General features: G+C 37.6%; 1 protein-coding gene across 8 annotated transcripts in view; it reads right to left on the bottom strand.

The window, feature by feature from the left end:
- Window positions 1-21,026, bottom strand: part of GPAT3 (glycerol-3-phosphate acyltransferase 3) — a 58,729-nt gene that overhangs the window by 19,133 nt on the left and 18,570 nt on the right. For 7 of the 8 annotated variants that reach the window (XR_006722935.2, XM_074346560.1, XM_074346556.1 and 4 more), the window contains one exon: window positions 3,088-3,358. Coding sequence is in view for 7 of the 8 variants with exons in the window: in XM_074346560.1 (XP_074202661.1) it covers window positions 3,088-3,358 (271 nt within the window). In the remaining variant the exon portion in view is untranslated. The remainder of the gene's footprint in view (window positions 1-3,087; window positions 3,359-21,026) is intronic. The other variant, XM_074346574.1, reaches the window with a different exon arrangement.

Here is a 21,026-nt window from a genome sequence, read left to right as displayed (position 1 = left end):
CGGCACATTGAAAGAACTGGGCAAATCTGTAGATTCTGACGTGGGAGAACAGTTTTTGGTACATTTTGAGAGAAAAGAAAGCAAAGTAAGTTTCAAAAGAATGTGTAGAGTATAATAGCATTTTCAGTAGAACAGCAAGCACGTAACTAGTCCATAGACACATAGAGCAGGCCTGGAAATTTGTTCACAAAGCTGCCAAGTTCAAGGGGGGTGGGTATAGCTCAGTGGTAGAGTGCATGCTTAGCATGCACAAGATCCTGATTCAATCCCTAGTACCTCCATTAATAGATAGATAGATAGATAGATAGATAGATAGATAGATAGATAGATAGATAGATAGAAAGAAAGAAAGAAAGAAAGAAAGAAAGAAAGAAAGAAAGAAAGAAAGAAAGAAAGGAAGGAAGAAAGAAAGAAAGAAAGAAAGAAAAGAAAAGAACCCCCCCCAAAACAAACAAAACTGTAAAGTTCAATCTATGGAAACATCAAAGGGTTAAAGCAGGCTAGTGAAGAGAATAAATTAAAAGTCTTGCCCTTCTGCTTTTCTGAATTTTTTTTTTAATTTTTAAATACACACATATTAACATTTTGTATAATATAAGAATTTTATGTTGTACAAAGGAGTCATTTAGGTTGAAAGTAGTTATTCTGATGGGATATTTTGGTGTGGAGTGGTATTACTATAAAAGGAAATATCTTGCAAAGGTCTGAAAATAACTTGTTTTTCTGTGTTTTTTAATGACGAGGCAAAAGAGTGCAATTCAACTTCTTCTCAAAAGGATTTAAAATTTACAGCAAATGGCAAGAAAGTTTTACTTATAAAGGCTCTATCATAATAAGAACACCAAATTATATCACCATGTAGGAATTCTTCCATGCAAATCTAACCTTTGTGTGTTTCAAGCTAACTCGTAAGTTAGTTACCAAGATGACTAACAACACCTCTAAACTTCACCTTCTCATTTTTGAAAAGTAATCTTAATATATGTGCTAATCACTCAAAAAGAAAAGTCATTTTTAAAGATGTAAATAGGATTATTCAAAAAGAAAAGGGTGAGATTTTAAACCTTTCAAAATAAACAGTGTCTCATAATTTAAGGTGTTTAACCTTGTGAAAGTCTTGGTTTAACACCTATGCCAGCAATCTGAAGGTTCATTTCAGTTTTCTTTAGATGCCATATTTTCATGTCAGACAGTAATGCAATAACTAAATGACTGCTTAATTTCATCCATCAATTACGCAAATGTTTTAAAATAATGCCATCTTGTCCTAATGAGAATAACTTGTTCCTACACATTAAATCAGAAGAGGTTACATTTTACCATGTTTAACAACTGGGTTCAAAACCATTGAACATTTTTATTTGCTAAATTAACAGGCCAGGAAACTCTTGTTTTCCAGTTTAAGCCAACATGAGAGATCTCACGGAAGACACAAGTTTTCTGCCACAGTCTGTTCTGCTTAAGAGCTTTACTGAGATTAAAATCCATGTCATACAATTCACCCACTTAAAGTGTATAATTCAACAGTTTTTGGCATATTCACAGAGTTGTGCAACCATCACTAAAATCAATTTCAGCACAATCTGTTTTTAAATGCTCACTTTGTAGCAACTGTCTCCTTTAAAAAGCATTTACAAAGCAATTCTTCCACATCGAAGAGTATGTACTACCCGTCGGAGTGTCAGTTTTGCCATTGTCTTCTTGTTCTTGGGTGCTTACATTACTGGATTGTCCTAAATCTGTGGTATCTTTGCAAGAATCATGTCTATTTTGTGAACGTCAGTTTAAACTAGATAACAGAATCGTAACACTCTTTGCTGGGCACCCACAGCAGGTGAGGAGAGCTAACCAACTAATAAGGACATCTCAAGTACTCCGGGTTGTAAAATCCTCTCTCTGCCCTCAGGTTGCCTTGGATACGGTGCCTAACCCAAGTGAAGATTTAAGAGTCCACCTAGATATTCCACTTTACTGATGTTTCATTTCTTTATAAGCATGAAAATAGAGTTATAAAAAGACTAGAAAATGCTAATAAATAAAAGCTCAAATATTTCCTTCCTACATACCAATGGCTAGTCTTGTGCATCCCCAGAGCACATGAACCCCACTTTGGGAACACTGGCATAATGATCAAGCAAAAATGTATCCGAATTTCACTTTGTTATCACAGCTGAAATGATTCCCAAAAGACATACCATGCCCTGGCATCAGACTCTGGCAACACGAGCACAAGAAAACAGAAAAAGCTCCTCAGAAATGTGCCTTTACCTACTTAAGCAATCTCCTCTCCTGTAATAAATCTGCATGAGGCAAGTACAGGCCATCCTAGGGATGGTAAAGAGGCTTCAACCCATGTGCCAATTTTAGTTGGTGGATAGCAACTGCCTGGAAACCTCCATGGAGAGCACACCACGGCCATGTCCAGGGCAATGAAGCAAGACAATGAGCAGCAATATCGCGACTGGCCCACGTGCCTACTACCTGCCACCACCGTGCTAGACAGACCTTCACCACTTCACCCCGCTGCCACTGTCACCTCTGCTACCTGTGTTCCAAACTGTGGTTCTGGGCTTTGAGGGTACCTCCTCGTGAGGTGGCACACAGACTTAGAACCAAAAGGGGACCCAACTGGGGAACTTTCAATAAGGAAGGTGAGTGACCATGATGAAATTGGATGCAACCAATTCACTCTTCTGAACTTCTCTCTCCCATGTGATAACCACTCCCAGGAATTTTTTTCTTTCCTGTGCGGCCATGAACGGCTACAGAACAGCAGAGAGTTTGGTTGACACTCTGGTGACTGAAACTGCAAATCCTCTCTTCTTTTTTCTAACCTCCCTTTTCTATCCATCTTCAAACTATGACTGAAAGCGTGACATGGGTCCAGATTAATACATAGTAGGTGGGATTAATCCCAGTAATACTATCATATGGCCATTACATACATGGATTAAAAAGAAAGCTGCTCACTTTGCTGTATATCTGAAACATATAGCACTGTATACCAACTATACTTCAGTTAAAAAAATTTGGAAAAAAAAAAAAGCTGAACCAATTATACCATCAAATTCCTGGGAGGAGACATACCTCAGAGGTAGTAGGATACAGTAGCGCACTAGGACGCCCAGCACCCATACCACGGTGAGCCGCGGACTGATGTACTGGAAATTTACATTGGTCCTTGTGAGGAGATTCCATGACACTAGCTCCTCTGAGGAGAACCTCTGGGTCACCTCGTCTTCCACAATGGCTTCCAATCCCTTCTTGGAGAAATAAAACACGTCAGACAGCTCAAAGTCCCTTCCTCGCAGACCAGAGAGCCCTTTTTCCATGGGTGACTCATCTCTTTGGATAATACCTTAAAAGAAAGCATCAGGACATGAGAAAATGCCACAGGACAGAGGAACAACTGACCAAAGAGGTTATTTTAACTGTGCTGAATGAAGACAAATACATTTAATGGGTAACATGAAGCAGATTTCAGAAATAAAAGACAAGCCAACAGCAGTGGGAAAAGAGTTTGTCTGAAATGGCTTGTACCCAATGATCTCAACTCATTATGGAGGAATTTAGTCCTCAATAACCCTCCTGCCTGCATTTACTCCCTATATACCATTAGCAAAAGAACTCACAGAAACAAACTCTCCCCAAGTTTAGATCTAGACTGTGTAAAAACAAAGATTCATGTTCGCCACAGATAAAATCTATAAAGCCAAAAAGCAAGCAAAATGGTCAAAGGTACTTATTTATCACAAATGGCGGAAGATTGGTGTTTTCAGTATGTAAAAACTATTTAATAAGAAAAACACAGCTCCCGCAAAAAAGTTGGCAAAGTTCATGAACTGGATTTATAGAAACAACATTAGTTAATAAATATATCCAAGCCTTTTTTACTAATAATCAAAGAAACCTGAATTAGACAAAGACTAGCCTATTTACATGAACAAATCAGCAACATTTTTGTTTAATGATGAAGTTCAAAGACAGAAATGATACAGGTACTCTCATATTCAATTTGTATGTGTGTGGAACTCGGAGCAGCTCTGTCAAAATCTGTTTGGCATGAAGAGGCTAAAAATAGTTTTGCTGATTATTCAATAATTCCAATTCTAGGACTCTGACATTAGAAGATAGTCAGAAATGTAGGCAACAGTGTTCACTGTAGTATTTTCTATTGTAGTCGATCCAGACAGTGAGATACAGTGCACCCATTAATAAACACTGTAATGTTAAGTGAAAAAAGCCAGGATCCAAAACTATGGTTTATTCTTAACTCTATGAAATACATACACAGTAAAAATGTCAAAAAGGAAACATTAAGTGGTTATCTCTGGGCAAGAAGACGACTTTTCCTCTTTATACTGTTACTGTATTTTCCATACTGAAAATAATTCAAAGATTTTTAAAGTAGCATAACTTGGGTAAATCGAAAAATGACTTCTGCCATCCAGTTCTAATCACTAAATAAAAATAATAGATGAGAAGATCTTCAAAGAATAAAAAGTAGCTATATGCCAGTGATATGGCTGTCCATCTGTCCCTCTGGGGTGTATCACAGAGGAATTCACGTCCCACATTAGAAAAATCAAGACTTAAGATGTTAAATTTCCTGAAAGATCTTCTTTGATTTTCTCACTTTTCAGTTTACTAAGAAATCAGTGAGGAGAGTGCTATTATCTATCCTCTGGAGAACCTGGGTGTGCATCCATAGAAAGAGCTATAATATATCCTTTTTTTTGAAGGAATAGCAGCGTATGCACTGGAGTAGAAAGTAAAGAGGATCTGGAATCCAAAGTCAACTTCTGTTAGGACCATTACCAGCTAGCTCCATGAGTGTGGGTAACAGGTAAGTCACCTAACGTGGTGTCTTCCCTTATAAAATGGGGCTGGGGTTGAGAATGTATTTAATATCCTTGGGAAGGAAGACTAAAGTTTTCTGATTTTACTTTGGGGTTTTTGGGTGGGTTTTGGTGTGTTTGTTTTTGCCCACATGCAAAGCTAATACCTAATCACCTTAAGAAAGCAAGCAATAAAGTTAAGTTTGTGAATGCTCATCAGATTATCTTTTTCAGTAGTGCACTCCAAGTGGTTTAACCTTTCTTCATCTCTGAAAAGGATTTGATCCACATTAGAGAAGGAACCAGAAAGTGTTGCTACTGAATTACCCTTTGGCTCCGTAGGTACTGCAGTACCACTCGGAGCAGCTTACGCAATCCAAGCACTGGCCAATATTTAGCAGTGCAAGAGTTTCATTATTTAGCAATGGAGATTTTTTTTTTAAGTCTAGAAGGGGAGGGAAGAACAGTTCTTCAGGAAATCTCTAAATGAAACACACTGGAGACAGGAGAGAGCCCTTCCAAAATTAACCTTTTTCAGAGGGACCAGAGGTAAGAATACAAGTTCAAGTTGCCTCACATTATTTAACTGAGCCAGGAGAGAAGAAATCTGTAAAGAGAAGCCAGCCCCTTGGCCCCTGCACACTTGATGTGCAATGTTTTCTTTGCCCCTGACCTACTTTATTCTGTGTAACTCAAATAAAATATAATTCAATTTTATATTTTCCTTAAGCTTCTTCCAAAAGTATGTGGAAAACAACAATGCATCTAATTGACAAAAGATTCATTTCCAGAATATATTAAAACATACAAAAAATTAATAAGGAAAAGTCTTCAAAGAACTCAGTTAAAAAATGGCTAAGTATATGACAAGCAATTCATAAAAAGAGTAAGTCTTAATGACTTACTTTTATTTTTTCATTTTTTTATTGAAGTGTAGTTGATTTACAATGTTAATTTCAGGTGTACAGCAAAGCAATTCAGTTATACATATACAGACATACATAAATATTTTTTCAGTTTCTTTTCCATTACAGCTCATTACAAAAAACTGAATAAAGTTCCCTGTGTTATACAGTAGGTCCTTGTTGTTTATCTATTTTATATATAGTAATGTGAATCTGCTAATCCCAAATTCTTAATCTACCCACTCCTCCCCCCTTGCCCCTGGTAACTAGTTTGTTTTCTACATCTGTGAGTCTATTACCAGTTTGTAAATCTGTATCTTTTTTTTTTCAATTCCACACACATACAAACCACATCATATGATAAATGTCCTTCTCTGTCTGACTTACTTCACATAATATGATAATCTCTAGGTCCATCTATGTGCTGCAAATGGCATTGTTTCATTCTTTTTTATGGCTGAGTAGTATTCCATCATATATATATATCTCACATCTCCTTTATTTATCCATCTGTCAGTGGACATTTAGGTTGTTTCCATGTCTTGGCTATTGTAAATAGTGCTGCTGTAAACACTGGGGTGCATGTATCTTTTTGAATTATAGTTTTCTACAGATATATGCCCAGGAGTGGGACTGCTGGATCATATGATAAGTCCGTTTTTAGTTTTTCAAGGAACCTCCATATTGTCCTTAATGACTTACTTTTAAATAAACATTTTTTAAAATGTTCAACTTTACTATAATCAGAGAAATGCAAACTAAAACCACAATGACATACTATTTCATACCTACGAAAATAAAAAAATTTTAACTGAATAAGTGTGGGTAAAGATTTGAGACAATGGACATGTAATAAGCACAACCACACTGGAAAACAATTTGGCACTGCCTAGTAAATTTAAATATTCATAGCCCACAGCAATTCTACTCCCAGGCATACCTCAGGAAGGTTTTTTGCTTAATAATTTCAAATATACAGAAAAGTTGCAACAATAGTTCACTTTACCCAGATCCACAAATTGCCAACATTTTGTCACAGCTGCTTTACCATTGTATCTCTGTATGTAAAAACAGTATTTTTTTCCTGAACCACTTGAAAATAAATGCAGACACTATGCCTTTTACCCTCAAATATTTCAGCATGGATTTCCTTAAGATACTGAGCTTCACTCATTTAACCACAGTACAATTATCAAAATCAGGTAATTGACATTACTGCAATACTAGTATCTAATCTACACACCTTATTCAAATTCTGACAATGATTCCAATAATATCTTTCATAGCATTTTTTTCTGGTCTAGGGTTCAACCCAGGATTGTACATTACCTTTCCATGTCACCTTTTTAGTTTCCTATTTTATGAAACGGCTCCTCAGCCTTTCTTTGTTTTTTAAGATAATGACATAGCTTAAGAGTACAAGCCTTTTATTTTGTAGAATGTCTCTGAATTTGGATTAATCTGATGTCTCTTCACGATCAGATGCGGGTTGTACACTGTGGGCAGGACTACTATGTAAGTGATGCTGTATCCTTCTCAGTGCATCACCTGGGTAGGCACAGATGTCAGACTGTCCCATCAATGGTGATGTTTAACTCTTATCACTTGGTTTGAGGTAGTCAGTGCTTACAGGGTTTGTCCACTGTGAAGTTACTCTTTTCCTGTTTTTTATTACTAGATAATTATTACCTGCAAGTATCCATAAAGAGGAGATACTTTAAGACTATGGAAATATCCTGCTCCTCACACTTTTATCCCATTGTATTAGCAGCTACTGATGGCCTTGCCTGAATAAACTGGCACTATGTTTCTTTTAAAATAGTATTTTCTCCCTCCTTCGTTCCCTTCACATTTATTATTTGGCATTCCACTTTAAGGAAGCGCTTTTCCCTTATATTCTAGAGAGATTCTTATAAAATTGTGTACAAGTAGACATACATAAGAACACCATCTTGCCATACTGTTTACAATAGCAAAGCAGTGGAATCAATACAAAGGTCCATTCCATAGGTAGATATATAGCAGTATATACAAATATCAAATCATTATACTATACACCTGAAACTAATATAATGTTACATGTCAACTACACCTCAAAAAGTAAATAAATGGTAGCTCATAATTTTTTTAAATGGATATATGAAGTGTATACTACACAGCAGTTAAAAGAAATTAACTAAACATTTACCAACTTAGATAATTCACAAACATCAGAATAAACAATTCAGAATAATCTATGAAAGGTGATACTGAATAATGTAAAGCAATAAATACTATGTATTGTCTAAGGGTACAGACATATACAGAAGTACGAAATATGCATAAAAATAATAAACATCAAAATCAGAGGAGTAGTTTCAGGGATTGGCAGGGCAATGGAATCAGGGAGGGATAAACAGAATTTGTTTTGTGAAGTTTTATTTATTACATTAGGTGGTGGCTACACACATGCTAGAACAAAAGAAAAAACAAGTTACATGGAACTGACAGTTGTTCCTAAAATGAAGATCTATGTTGTAAGAGAGCAGGCACCAGCTTAAGAGTGCGTTAATAAGGCACACAAAATCTGCAATCAGGTATTATAAAATTAAATGTCAAAAGAAGTACTACTGAATATGTAATGTTACTTCCTTCTTGAAATATATTGACTATTAAGGGTCAGAAACACTGATTCAATTCACCCTAAATATAATCTTCTAACAGCAAAAGATACTCAATTCAATCAACACATAAGGGACACTCACTATGTATCAGGCATCAAAGTACATGTTAGGAAAAAAAGAGGAAATATCTCTTTTGACACCAAAATTTATTCCTAAGTAGACCAACAGTCTTCAAAATATAGATACAAATACATACCAGATTTAACTAGTACAGACAATTTTGATATTGGTTTTTATCATCATTAAGGAAATCTGTTATTATTAATAAATAAACCCTGATTCTTCAGAGCAACCTACAGTTCTTAAATTGGTAAAACTCTGATTCTAAGAAATACTTCCTTTTGTTCCAGAAAGCAGCTTCAAAAAAGGAAAGCCATAAACATTTGAACTTTGTCCTTACATCAAATGCTTTGGTAAACCTAACAAGGTTCATGCTTGGATGAAAATAAAATTAGAACAATTATCTCTAATGCAAGAGATGAATTTCACAAGCTGCCTGTGCCCCCCCCCCCCCGCCTTGAGAAAGTCACTGGTACATAAATAATACCAGCTATGAAAGGCCTGTTAAAAGAAATGGAGGCTGAAGTTAAAACCATCTCAAATATAATTAACTCTAAATGAGCTGAGTGAACTCTTGGAATAACTGCCCATTTATAAATCATGCTAGTTTTCCCATCCTCCAGCTATAAAGTATGCTTTCTAGGTCAGTGATTACAGAAAATCAGAGTCCACTACAGACCAAAAATGGATATAACAGGCTTATGTATAGAAGTTGATCCTTGACCTACCAATGGGCTGTCTTCCAAAAGACAGAAGAATCTCAGAATTCAAAACACACTCTCCCATGGAAACTTTGTTGGAGTTAGTCTGTTTGAGCTAGAATCCTATCCCAACATAAGCCTAATTAACCCAAAGCATACGTAATCATATAGTAGCAGTACCATGAAATGAAATAGGAATCTCCTTTAGCACTGTTTCTACAAGATTTAAAAATTAAATCTGGTTTGGAATTAACAACAACAACAAAAAATACTTCCTCATAGTGCAGTGACTTAAGAGGGGGCACTAGGGGACTTTCTGGGGCACTGGTAATGTCCTATTTCTTGATCTAGATGAAAGGCTCATGAGTATGTTCACTTTGGGAAATCCACCAAGTTGTACATTTATAATTTTACACTCTTTTCTATGTATTTCTCATGCCTCAATTTCTTAAAAATTTTACTGGAGAGCTGCTGTACAATACTGCCTGTGGTTAACAATTCTGTATTGTATGCTTAAAATTTTGTTAAGAAGGTAGATCTTCAGTGTTCTTACCACAATTTTAGAAAAAAAAGAACTGAAGGAGGCAACACCCGTTAACCCCCGATTTCAGGGATTTATCCATTACAGGATTAAAAACATATGACTTCTCTTAAAAAAAAACGTTTATAACCCCCTACCCAATTATTAAGCAGCTGGGCAGGAAAGAGTTTACCTGTCCTACCACCAACTACTGGTAGCAAGGTCTTTTTCTGGTATGAAGTCCTCCTCCGAGGGGCTCTGATCCTTCCCTCCCACGCCCCAATATCCTTCCTGATCCATAAGTGTGATTGGCCTCATTAAAAAGACAAAGGTAAAGTAGTTGTAAAGATCAACTGTATGCGGTGGGGGTTGGGGAGGGGGGTGGACCAGAGTGGCTGGGAGTAAAGAGCAGAAATATTCAGTGCCAAGCTCCAGAGAGGTAAGACCCATGTTTAAGCAATCACTTAGCCATAGTTCAAGGTTCTTGGACAACTCTAACAAGCCAGGGCCAAGGATAGATCTCTGGCATAGACCACCGAGCTCCATCCTCATTCTCCAACTCATTAATCATCACAGATATTAACACACTAATCAATGCATTATCTATGCAGTTATCTACTGCACAGGTTTCCAGTCCACTTTTTGCCACTTTTTTCAAAATAATTTACCTGTAACATTCCAAGGCTGCTTATATCATGGACAAATCATTCCCTGGGCTATTAGTCAAGTGACAATTTCCTGCACATACATTAGGCGATTTGACTATGCTTACTTCACAGTGAACACTTTGTGTTCCAGATTACCATGGCTTTCCTGCCTAAGCACTTTTTAAAAATCCAGTGTATTGTTGTTACCTTAGTTAAGTGTAATAATGGTTTCAGGATTATGTTTTTTAAAAAGTCAAGTTTTTGAGATGCCTCCCAAGGTGCTTAAAGGTAACATGACATACTATCTAGGATTATTTTTAAAATATTCCCATAAAGGACATTCATTAAGGTGAGTGAATATGGTATTTCTGATTATTTATCTGTATTCTCTAACTTTCTACATTGCTTACATACTGCATCTGTAATTAAAATTTTAATTAAAAAAAAAACTTCCACAAAGGAAAAAACTGAAAAAAAAAAAAAAAGGATAGATGAAACAAATTCTTGTTGAATTTGAGTGATGGGTGTAAGTGGATTAATTATACTATTCTCTTTATTTTTAAAATCTATTTAAGGAGCTCATTTGAAAAGTCAATTTAGCTGGGACTTAATTTCTTCATCTAAATTAACAGCACTCATTCATTCATTCAGTCAATCATTACAGAGAGAGTGCCAGACCAGGCACAAAAACACGTATTAGGGAGAGGGAAAAAGAGGAGTTGAATCTTTAGAATCCATAAAAATACAGATGTCAGGGCCCAACCCCAAACATACTAAACTAAAATATCAACCACATTTATAAAAAATATATGGAAATGGGGGAAACGCTATAAGGAAATACACCAAAATATTAGGGCTTTTCTGCGTCATGGGATATCATGTGGGTGATTTTTTTTTTAATGTTCTCATTTATACATCTGCACTGTCTAATTTTTCAATAAAGTATATGTATTATTTCACATAGTGAGAGGAAGGTGCTCAAAATGCTATTTTTAAAAGCTAAACAAGATATGTACTACCACTTACACCCCCCAGCAATGGCTGTCATTCAAAAGGTCAAAAGTACCAAGCATTGAGGAGGCTATGGAGGAACTGGCAGGAAATCATCCATACCCCACGAGTGTACAACCAGGCTGGACTGCCACTCGGTTTCTAACAGTTAAGCATACACTTGTTTACCCTATGACCCAGGAAACACAAGTAAATAGGTTCACAGCGGTGGTCACAGCAGCTTTATTCCTAATGGCTAAAAACTGGAAATAACCCAAGTGTCAATCAACATAAGGGGTAAGCAAATTATTATTTATTTGTATAAAGAAATACGCCACAGCAATTTTTTAAAAATAATCTGACTCCTGCAACAATGTGGAGAAGTCCCATAAACATTTTACCAAGTGAAAAAAGCAAACAGATACAAAAGAGCCCATACTATACAATTCCATTTATGTGAATTTCAAAACTAGGAAAAACGAATGATGATGACAGAAATCTGAAGACAGGTTACAATGGGGACGGAGGGATAAGTGATATGTACTAGGTGGGGGCTTGAGAGAACTGTGAGATCATGACTATCTTCTTTAGCTGAAACTGGGTGGTAGTCACAGTGGTCTATAAATATGTAAAAATGCATCTGTTGAACAGATGATATTTGCACACTTTAATGTATGTTAATTATGCCTCAATTTTTTTAATCAGAAAAAATGTTACATTTAAGAGTCTCCACAAGTTTTAGCTATAATCCCAATTAGAGGCTCTAGCCAATCTATCCTTCCCATGAATATTTTTAAGTCTTCAGTCCTAAACTAAAAGACAACTGACAGGTATTGAATGTTTCCTGTGGCAGACTGTATGCGAAAGCCTTGACACATGCACTTAGGTAATCTCCATAATCCTATGAGGTACTATATTGTGCCCATTTCACAGATGAGGAAACTAAGGCTCAGAGGGATTGGGTAACCTGCCCCATGCCACAAGGAGTAAAAAGAACAGAACAAGGATTTGAAACCAAATCTGTGATTCCAAAACCAAATGTTCCCTCTTACCTTAAACTTTCAAGTCCAAGTCAGTCTGTCTAACACTTACTCTTTGACAAACCTCAAATAGGTAATATCTTTCCCATTGACTCCACTTGGCCTCAGTTCTTCCTTGCTAAATAGAAGTCCTGAGTAGCAGTTTTTCCTAGTATCTCTCCTACCTTTGATGGGACAAATGGAACTTTGACACAGGAAAATCTATAAGCAGCCTCTAACTGTCATTAATCTGGATATGTACTTGTCACTAATTGACTGAAACTTGATCATCCTTTCCAGAAAACAGGAACTCAAGTCACTACTCTTTTTTTTTCAATTTGGGCAGGAATTTTTTACAGCCTGGAGCACATCTGATTAGGTTTCTCCAGGCCTTCCCATGATAAGCCCAACAAAAAACACCCCATGGGCAGTGGTTCACTTTAATGCTCCTCAGTTTGTAGGTCAGCCAGGTCCGAGTTGTCCAAGGAGGCTGTTCTGTCCAATTTAAGACTCAGCACACAGATGTCCTGCCAGTATCCGTCTTCGAGTCCTCTCCGAGGCAGAAGCACCTGCCCCGTGCATCCTGCAGGCTAGGCAAGGTTTAGAAAGGATAATCACCCTTGCTGTTTTATAGTTGTCGCTGTTAAGATATATTCTAAAATTGTCTACCTCATTAACCTGGACCATCACCCAGCCAAGGTTTGCAGAAAGCAGCCTCTTTGTCTTCTGATCCCAACAGCCTGCTGTATCCTCAGCTAAAGACTACGTTTGAGCTCAAGGTCTCTGAGCCAAAGACAAGACTGACCATGAAGCTAACAAGGTTAAGCTTCAATCTTCTCACCTGCAATGGCCCCTTCCAAGCTCCTACACCAAATTTTATGTATTCTTTTTCTTAAGGAGAATCTCCAAATCGTATAAGCTTCAGGCCCCCTCAAAATGTGGATTGGCCCCACGTCTGAATCATATTAACATCTTGTTGCTACAAGCAACAGTTCTATGTTAACCCATTCACTCTATGAACTAAAATGATTTAGAAGAAGAAATACTTAGGATGACAAGGCTGTTTCCATGGTGTAGTGGTTATCACGTTCGCCTCACACTTAGGATGAGAGAACCAGGTTATTACCAGTAAGTATTAGAACATTGGGAGTTCACAGACACACGTTAACATCTTTCTGCTTCATTTCACCTATTATTGATAATATTTTATCTATTTGATGGCCCAATTAGCAATGTACTTGTAAGAGGGGTTGCTATTGGCTAGGTCACATTTTGGTTGTTGTTTTAAGGTTTGAAGTTTCTCCAATGATCAGCATATATATGTAAACTAAAAAAAAATATGTGCAGTATATTGTATATATGTATTTACAGGCAACATAATGTATATGTGCAGTCAAACTATATTAATTTTACCTATTAAAACTAAAAAGAAAAGAAAAAAAGCAAGGCTACAAGACAAATTTAGCAGCAAAAAAAAAAAGTTTGAAGTTTCTCTGTTCTTAGATATGGAGAGATTGGAAAGGATAAAAAACAAAAATATGAATATAATACAAACTGAAAAAAACTCACTACATAGAAGTTTTACAAGTGTCCCCGGAGCAGCAAAACTGCTGTAGAGCTAAATCAGTATATACCGTATAATAGGTCCATAAAAAGAAAAGGGGGCAAAATCAGCAGAACTATCATGATCTGTCAAGACACATGAAATGTGCTCAAAATAAATGCTGACCTCGCATCTCCTTTGGTTCCATAAGCGTTACTCAATCATGGTTGCCTAGTTTTTAAAAAAAGCATTGGAATTATGAAACTACTTGCGCTCCCTGCCCCATAATGGTTCCCCAGTTGGCACAGAAGAGTAACATTCAACTTTTTTAATTTATTTTATTTTTTACATGAAAAGGGTAAAGTTTACTTTAAACAACTATACACCCCACTAGTTAATCCAAGTAAGAAAAATAAAATAAGGACAGGGGAGAAAGTCCACATATGATACAAAATAAGAAATTACAAAGGAAAAAATATAAGCAGAAAAGTGTAAAAATCATTAAGAAATAACTTTGCACAAAGTCCTACGCAAATGAATTTAACGAAAAGCTGGGCAAAACGGATAGCTTTTACTAAGAAAATTTTACTGACACCAAGAGACACATGCTGTAAAGAGAACCATTTGCACAAATAAAATATTGTGGGGAGTAAAAAAACTTTACCTGCCCAATTAAGCACCAAACCTGAACTGTTTTACAAGGAATTCTACCAAGCTTTTAAATCTGAGAAGAAAGGGAGAAACGTGGCTAGGAAGGAAGGAAGGAGGGAAGAAAGTAGGTAGGGAGGTAATACTCATCTCAAGTAAAAGGATCGACTGCAAAAATCCTAACTCTAATTTTGCAAAACTCCTAACTCCAATTTTAGCAGACAGATTCCGGGACCATATTATGACCAACCAATGTTTAGTCCATAAACATAAAGATGACTCAAATATTAAACTATTAATATAATTTACCATAATATACTTGAGGGAGGGGAAATATATGTTCATCACCAAATATGCTGAAAAAGTACGAAAAATTCAACATTCATTCTTTTTATTTATTTATTTATTTATTTTTTTTTTTTTTTTTTTTTTTGCAGGGGGGGCAATTAGTTTTATTTTAGTTAGTTAGTTTTTTGATGGAGGTACTGGGGATTGAACCCTGGACCTCATGCATGCTTAGTATGTGCTCTACCACTTGAGCTATACCCTCCCCCCAAAAATTCAACATTCATTCTTGATCTACAATAACAAAACAAGCATCCAGAAGTATTTACCATAAGATGGAACGCTAGGCTAGTTCAAAGCCAACATGATGCTTACAGGGAAGACACTGTAGGCACTACAGCCTGTCCTCAGCACGAATGGCAACCAACATCGCTGCTAGTCTAACACTCAGTTAGAAGGTATCACGGAGGAAAATACTCCGTTTATAATATCAACTGGAAATATAAACTTAAGAGGAAATGTACAGTATCTGAAGAAAACTTTCAAGCACCCCTGGAGGATTCCAAAAAGCACCTAAACAAATGAAAGGACATAATGTCCTTGGAGAGGAAGACTCAACACAGATAACATTAAAAACGACCCCCAGTAAATTTATAAAATGAACACAATGCCAATAAAAATGTATTTCTCTGGATCATAGACAAGTTGAATCTCAAGATCATATGGATCATAAGGAAGAATGAACAAGAAAGTTCTGTAAGGAAAGCAACAAGAACAACGATCCCTACCAGATATTAAAATCATCTATTAATAACACCAATAATTAAATTAAACATCAATAATTAAAACAACACAGTACCAGGACGCAGCCATGACCCCACAGACGCAGCCACGCCCCCACAGACGCAGCCACATGGACAGTTACACACCAAGAAGGAAGCCTTGGGGGTGTGTTACTTAGGGAGAAACATTCAATGACTGGGGTGATTTCTCAGGACTCATCTTGTCCACAAGAGGAGGGAATTGATCCTGGAGTAATTTCTGTTAAGTTTTCACAGCAGCTAGTAAAACAAACAAACAAACAAACAAACACAAAAACAGAAAAACATGGTACCAGTGCATGAGAAGACAAGTAAACGAAGGAAACAGAATAGAAAGAAACAGAATAGAAATAGATCCAAACATATACTAGAATTCAGGAAATTATTAAGGATGCATCATACATCAGTAGAGATGGGCTTTTTAATAGGGAGTGTGGCAGTGGACGGCCAGCTGAACAAATACACCAAAATAAATGAATCAAGGCTTAATTTTTTTTTTAAGTCATAAAAGTAATCACAGAAAACACTGGAGAACTCCCTAAAGATTTGGCAGGAGGAAAATCATCCTACTCATCAACTCAAAATCCTATAAAGCTATAAAGAAAATATTGATAAATTTGACTACATAAAAATGAAAAATATCTGCATAGTAAGGAGCATGATAAGCAAAGGAAAAAATACAAATTGCTCACTAAAAGCAGTATTTTCATCTCAGCACAGACAAGAGCTAATCACTTTAATATATGAGAGGGTTCCAGAAATCAAAATGAAACAGAAATCAAGAGAAATAGAAAAACGGCCAAAAGATGCGAGTAGACAGTTTCCAGAAAAAGAAACCCAAATGGCCCTTAACAGAAACGTGTACAAAATCACACTCTATAAAAGAAACGCAGATTAAGACTAAAATGAGTTTCCACTTCTCACCTATCAGGATGACAGAAACCCAAAAGTTTGAAGTATACTGACAGCACTGGTGAAGCTGTTGGGGAACAGGCACTGGCACACACTCCTAGTGGAAGTACAGCAAACAGCACAACCATTAATGAAGGAGGAATCAATCAAAATTACAAATGCTCTCTGTCAGAGCAATCCTACTCATATCACAGACTCATATTACATATAATTCATGTTCTATAGAGTGCGCATTGCCACATATTTTTCTAACAGCAAAAGTTAGAGAACTACAGGTATAAAGAACTATTTGACCATTTGCATTCATATAATGAAACTTCTTGAAGCGGACCAAAAAGAAGAAACTGCCGAAGTCATAATATGGAAAGGACTGGATGATATAGCTGAAAAACACAAGGCTCAGAATAGTGGTTATTGTACATCATCTTTGGTGTTATTAGCAAATCAAGAAAATGAACATTTGCCCTATAATAGCATGTTTGCAATAGGATAAAGAAACACTGGAACCATCCATAAGAAACTAACATGGCACAGAGGTAGACAGCAAAGTGTGGAAGCCACACTTACCAAAGCACGAGCTTTTAGTGGGGAGGGTATAGCTCAAGTGGCAGAGTGCAGGCTTAGCACACACAGTGTCCTGGGTTCAACCCCCAGCACCTCCTCCAAATAGAAACAAATGTGCAAGCTTAATTACCTCCCCCTCATAAAAAAAAAAAAAAAGCAGAACTTTTTAAATTGCTATAATTTTTGTACCACATGAATGTATTACTTATGCAAAAAAAAAATTAAGATGTGTAAACCCAAATTTAAAATGTTTACACAAGAACTTGCACATTCGCATCCTTTGTATGTTCACCTGCTAACTCTCCCAGAACCTCATCAGTTTGATGGCTTAGTATGTCCCCAGGATTGTAAAGATGGAGCAAAGTGAAACTGTACCATGATCACTTTTCACAAAGCCAGTGTCATCCCTGCATTTGAAGTCTTATCCCAAAATACGTGATTTCTAGGTTAGCTTTAGAAGTCCCCAATAACCAATCACCACCCCCACCTCACGTGTGTATACACTCACGGAAAAGCAGTTTATAGATGAGGTGTTTACTGTTTTTATTTCTGAAAAGGAGTTGATAGACAACACCTTTTATTCTTGGGAGAAAAATATAGCACAAAATATTACCAGTGGTCAGAGGAATGAAGAGTGAGATAAAATATAAAGTTAGAACTCTCTCTCCTTTGAGCTTCCATTCCCTCTGCTCCTACTCTCTTCCCTGGTTGATCCTCATCTGGTTCATTGATCTCTTCCTCTTTTCTATGATTTTTTTCCTCCAGCCTTTATAAACGTCTTTCACTCTCTGTGGGTTCCTTAAATCTACCATTTCAACTTCCACCCTCTCTGCAAATGATTCCCTAACGTGCATCTATGGTCCTGACTTGTCTCCCAGGGCTCACATTTTTATATGGCTGCCCAGACGCTCCACCTCTCCACCAGCCCCATCGCTCTGGTTCAAGGTCCCACTGCCTTCCAGAATGTTTTCCAAAGACCACCCTCCTTTCTTCACTTCCCCCACCCTCTTCCTGTCTAATCCTGCTTCCGCAAAGCTACCAAATTTGTCTTCCCAAAACTTGGAGATCCTAAATTGAATTAAGAAATTTCTTGGCATGGCATTCAAGGCCTTTCAGGATTGAAATATCCAATCTCAACTTTTTCCACCTCTAACTCACCTTCAGTCATCCTGGCTCCAGCCAGACTAAATCAGACCTCCTACCCTCCTACTTTGCTTATTTCTTCCACTGGATACCCCCTTTCCCAAAATCACTCAAAATTCTCTGTTTCAGCAGAACTCTATTTCCCCCTTTTTTGTTTTCCTTGAGCCCATGAGCCATCAACCTTCTTCATTACATGATGCAGGAGTTGTTTTAACTGATTATTAGCAAAGACTAAAAAAAAAAGATCATGTTATATCAAACTTACGAAATATCACTTATAAGTTTCAGGCTTGTACTAGAGGACACAGTGGGTGGCGTGTCCGATGAGGATAAGGGTGAATTGGCAAGGCAATGCCCTTCCTTTTTAAGGAAGACAAAAGGGTGTTACTTCTTTTCGTTGATTATAAAATGCCTGTTTTTCTCTCTCCTCCTGGTACCTGTAGTCTGATACACACGCTTCTCTACTGACTAACAATCCTGGGCACCAGCCCACTGCATAGATGCCGGATGAGCATCAGAAGCTGAGCGCTGTCACACACTGGGATTTCACAACGCCTGCTGGCATCGCACATTTGGTATCTGTTGTGGAGAGTCAGGTGGGTTGGCCACTGACTGGCAAGGGAACTCACCATTTTGAACACATGAGTCATTGAAAATAAGGACATCCATTTATCCATCTATGCATGTGAATTTGTGCCAACATCACTGCAGAAGCAGGAAGAGGAAAGGATTCATCCACATGATACATTAACAGATATCAACTTAATAAACAAGAAGCTGACCACACTTGGGAAAAAAAAAAAGCATACATTTACCCTCTGCAAAGACTCTAAGTACTTTACACAGTCTACCAAGCAGGTGAATGTTATTAGTCACAGATAGCCAACATCTATATGCTCTATCCAGCCTCGATTGTCTTTTCCCTTTTCTTTTCTTTTTTTTTAAGGGGATCGTCTCTGGAATTCATTGCCAATTTACCCTCTGCTTAGACCAACAGAATGCCACTGGTTACAAAGGGATACCCGAAATCACTGCCCGTAATGCTGTTTTCTCTTACAACTTGAAGAAGGGTGCCATTTGCTACGTATGCGCACTGTCTCCAAAGTACCTGAACTTTTTGTAGAGGCCTGAAGCCATGTTCCTCCAAGGTGCTGTCCTCCGCAGAAAATGCAGCTTTCCAGATGCTCAAAGGTAAAAGGGCCAAATGATCCCAAGCACAAAGTTTGTCCATGGCGCCCCCTGCATCCTCGAGCATCAGGGTCCACTCGATGAAATTAGCAGGTGCGGGCTGCCCAGCACTCAACACAGAGAAGCACAGAGGCAAGACTTCTGTTCCCAGAGAGAAACACTGAGGCGAGACAGGGAAAGGGCTCTGAGAGCATCCTGCTCTTTCCTCTTGTTCCCCAGGTTCACCAGGTGTCCCAGAAGTTCCAGGAGACATAAGGGGTCCACTGGTTCTGCTCCCTGAGGAACCTTCAGAAAACGGGATAGGACTTGAGGGAACTGAAGTTCTTCTCTAACCAGCCCAAGCTCTGGGGGAAGCGGAGCTCTGAGGAAGAGAAGCAGAGACACTAGGCACCTGACCTGGAAAAGTGAGTGAAGAGGGGACAGAGCAGAGCTTTTGTCACAAAGGAGAGGTCCCTGCCTAAAAGTTTTGCTCACCCCCAGGACATCCAGACATCAAAGGCTTCTTCCTACCCCAACTCAAGGAAAAATCTGTCTAATCACCAGCCCAACAGGATCTCTCCTTTCTCTGAGCCCCAAGAGCTTCTTCTTAACAAACACAGAACCACCGCTATCTGCTCCCCATCTCCCAGCCTTCGATGTACAAGGCCTGCTTCGGTGCCCTGGTCCCTCACCTTCTTGTTCATTCAAGAATTTATGTTGCCCCAAGTGCCTCAGCAAAAAGAAATAGGAAAAGAAAACTGGGAAATTCTAGTACAAAACCTCCTGAAGAAAAGAGGAAAGGTGAAGAGGCCTAGAGTTGCTGGTTGCAGGCAGAATAAAAGAACCGATGACGAGCTTTCTTGCTTCTTCTGCCCATAGAACCGGCGACCCACAAGCAGATGCCAGCGTTTCAGAGATAAATACCACACGCAGACAGGTGAAAAACGGGAATACTTAAAACTTTTATAGGGAACTTGCTACAACCAAGATGACAAGCCGCTGCTAAAAAAATGAAGTTTTGTTACATAATTCATACTCCCCCTACCAAATTCTCAACTCTCTATGCTATTTGTACAAAAATTTTACATAATCTACCTACTAGCCTGGTCCAGCTTTCTGATCATTTTTTATTAACAAGAAATTTTTTCTTTCATCTACCAATTTTTCTTTTTTTACTTTAATTTAAGCCAGTCTTTTTGTTCCATCTTTTACGAATCTGAAGAAAAAGTGAGATGGCTTCCTTCTAATTAACCAACTGCAAAATGTCACCCTCTTTTCTTTCTTAATTCAGTAACTAACCTTCACAGATCTTGTTTACCATTTTTATGGCTTCAGAATTTACTCTCTACCACCCTTAATATAAACAGTAAATCTGGATTTATCTATGCCTTTATATCACATCTAAACTGCTTTGCATTTAAGGCCTTTAGTAACCTAATCTTATTTCTATGTTTTGTCCCTTCTATAAACTAAGCTTACTCTCATTGCTATTTAAACTATTCCCTCATTTTCCCAGTTTAGAACACGCTGTCACCTTAGTTAACCCCAGTCCACCTTCACGTGGCCAGCTCAACACCAACACGTCCACAAAAAACTCTCT

The sequence above is a fragment of the Camelus bactrianus genome, chromosome 2 (assembly GCF_048773025.1).
Source record: "Camelus bactrianus isolate YW-2024 breed Bactrian camel chromosome 2, ASM4877302v1, whole genome shotgun sequence".
NCBI classification, from domain to species: Eukaryota; Metazoa; Chordata; class Mammalia; order Artiodactyla; family Camelidae; genus Camelus; species Camelus bactrianus.
This window is presented reverse-complemented; position numbering and strand designations above follow the sequence as displayed.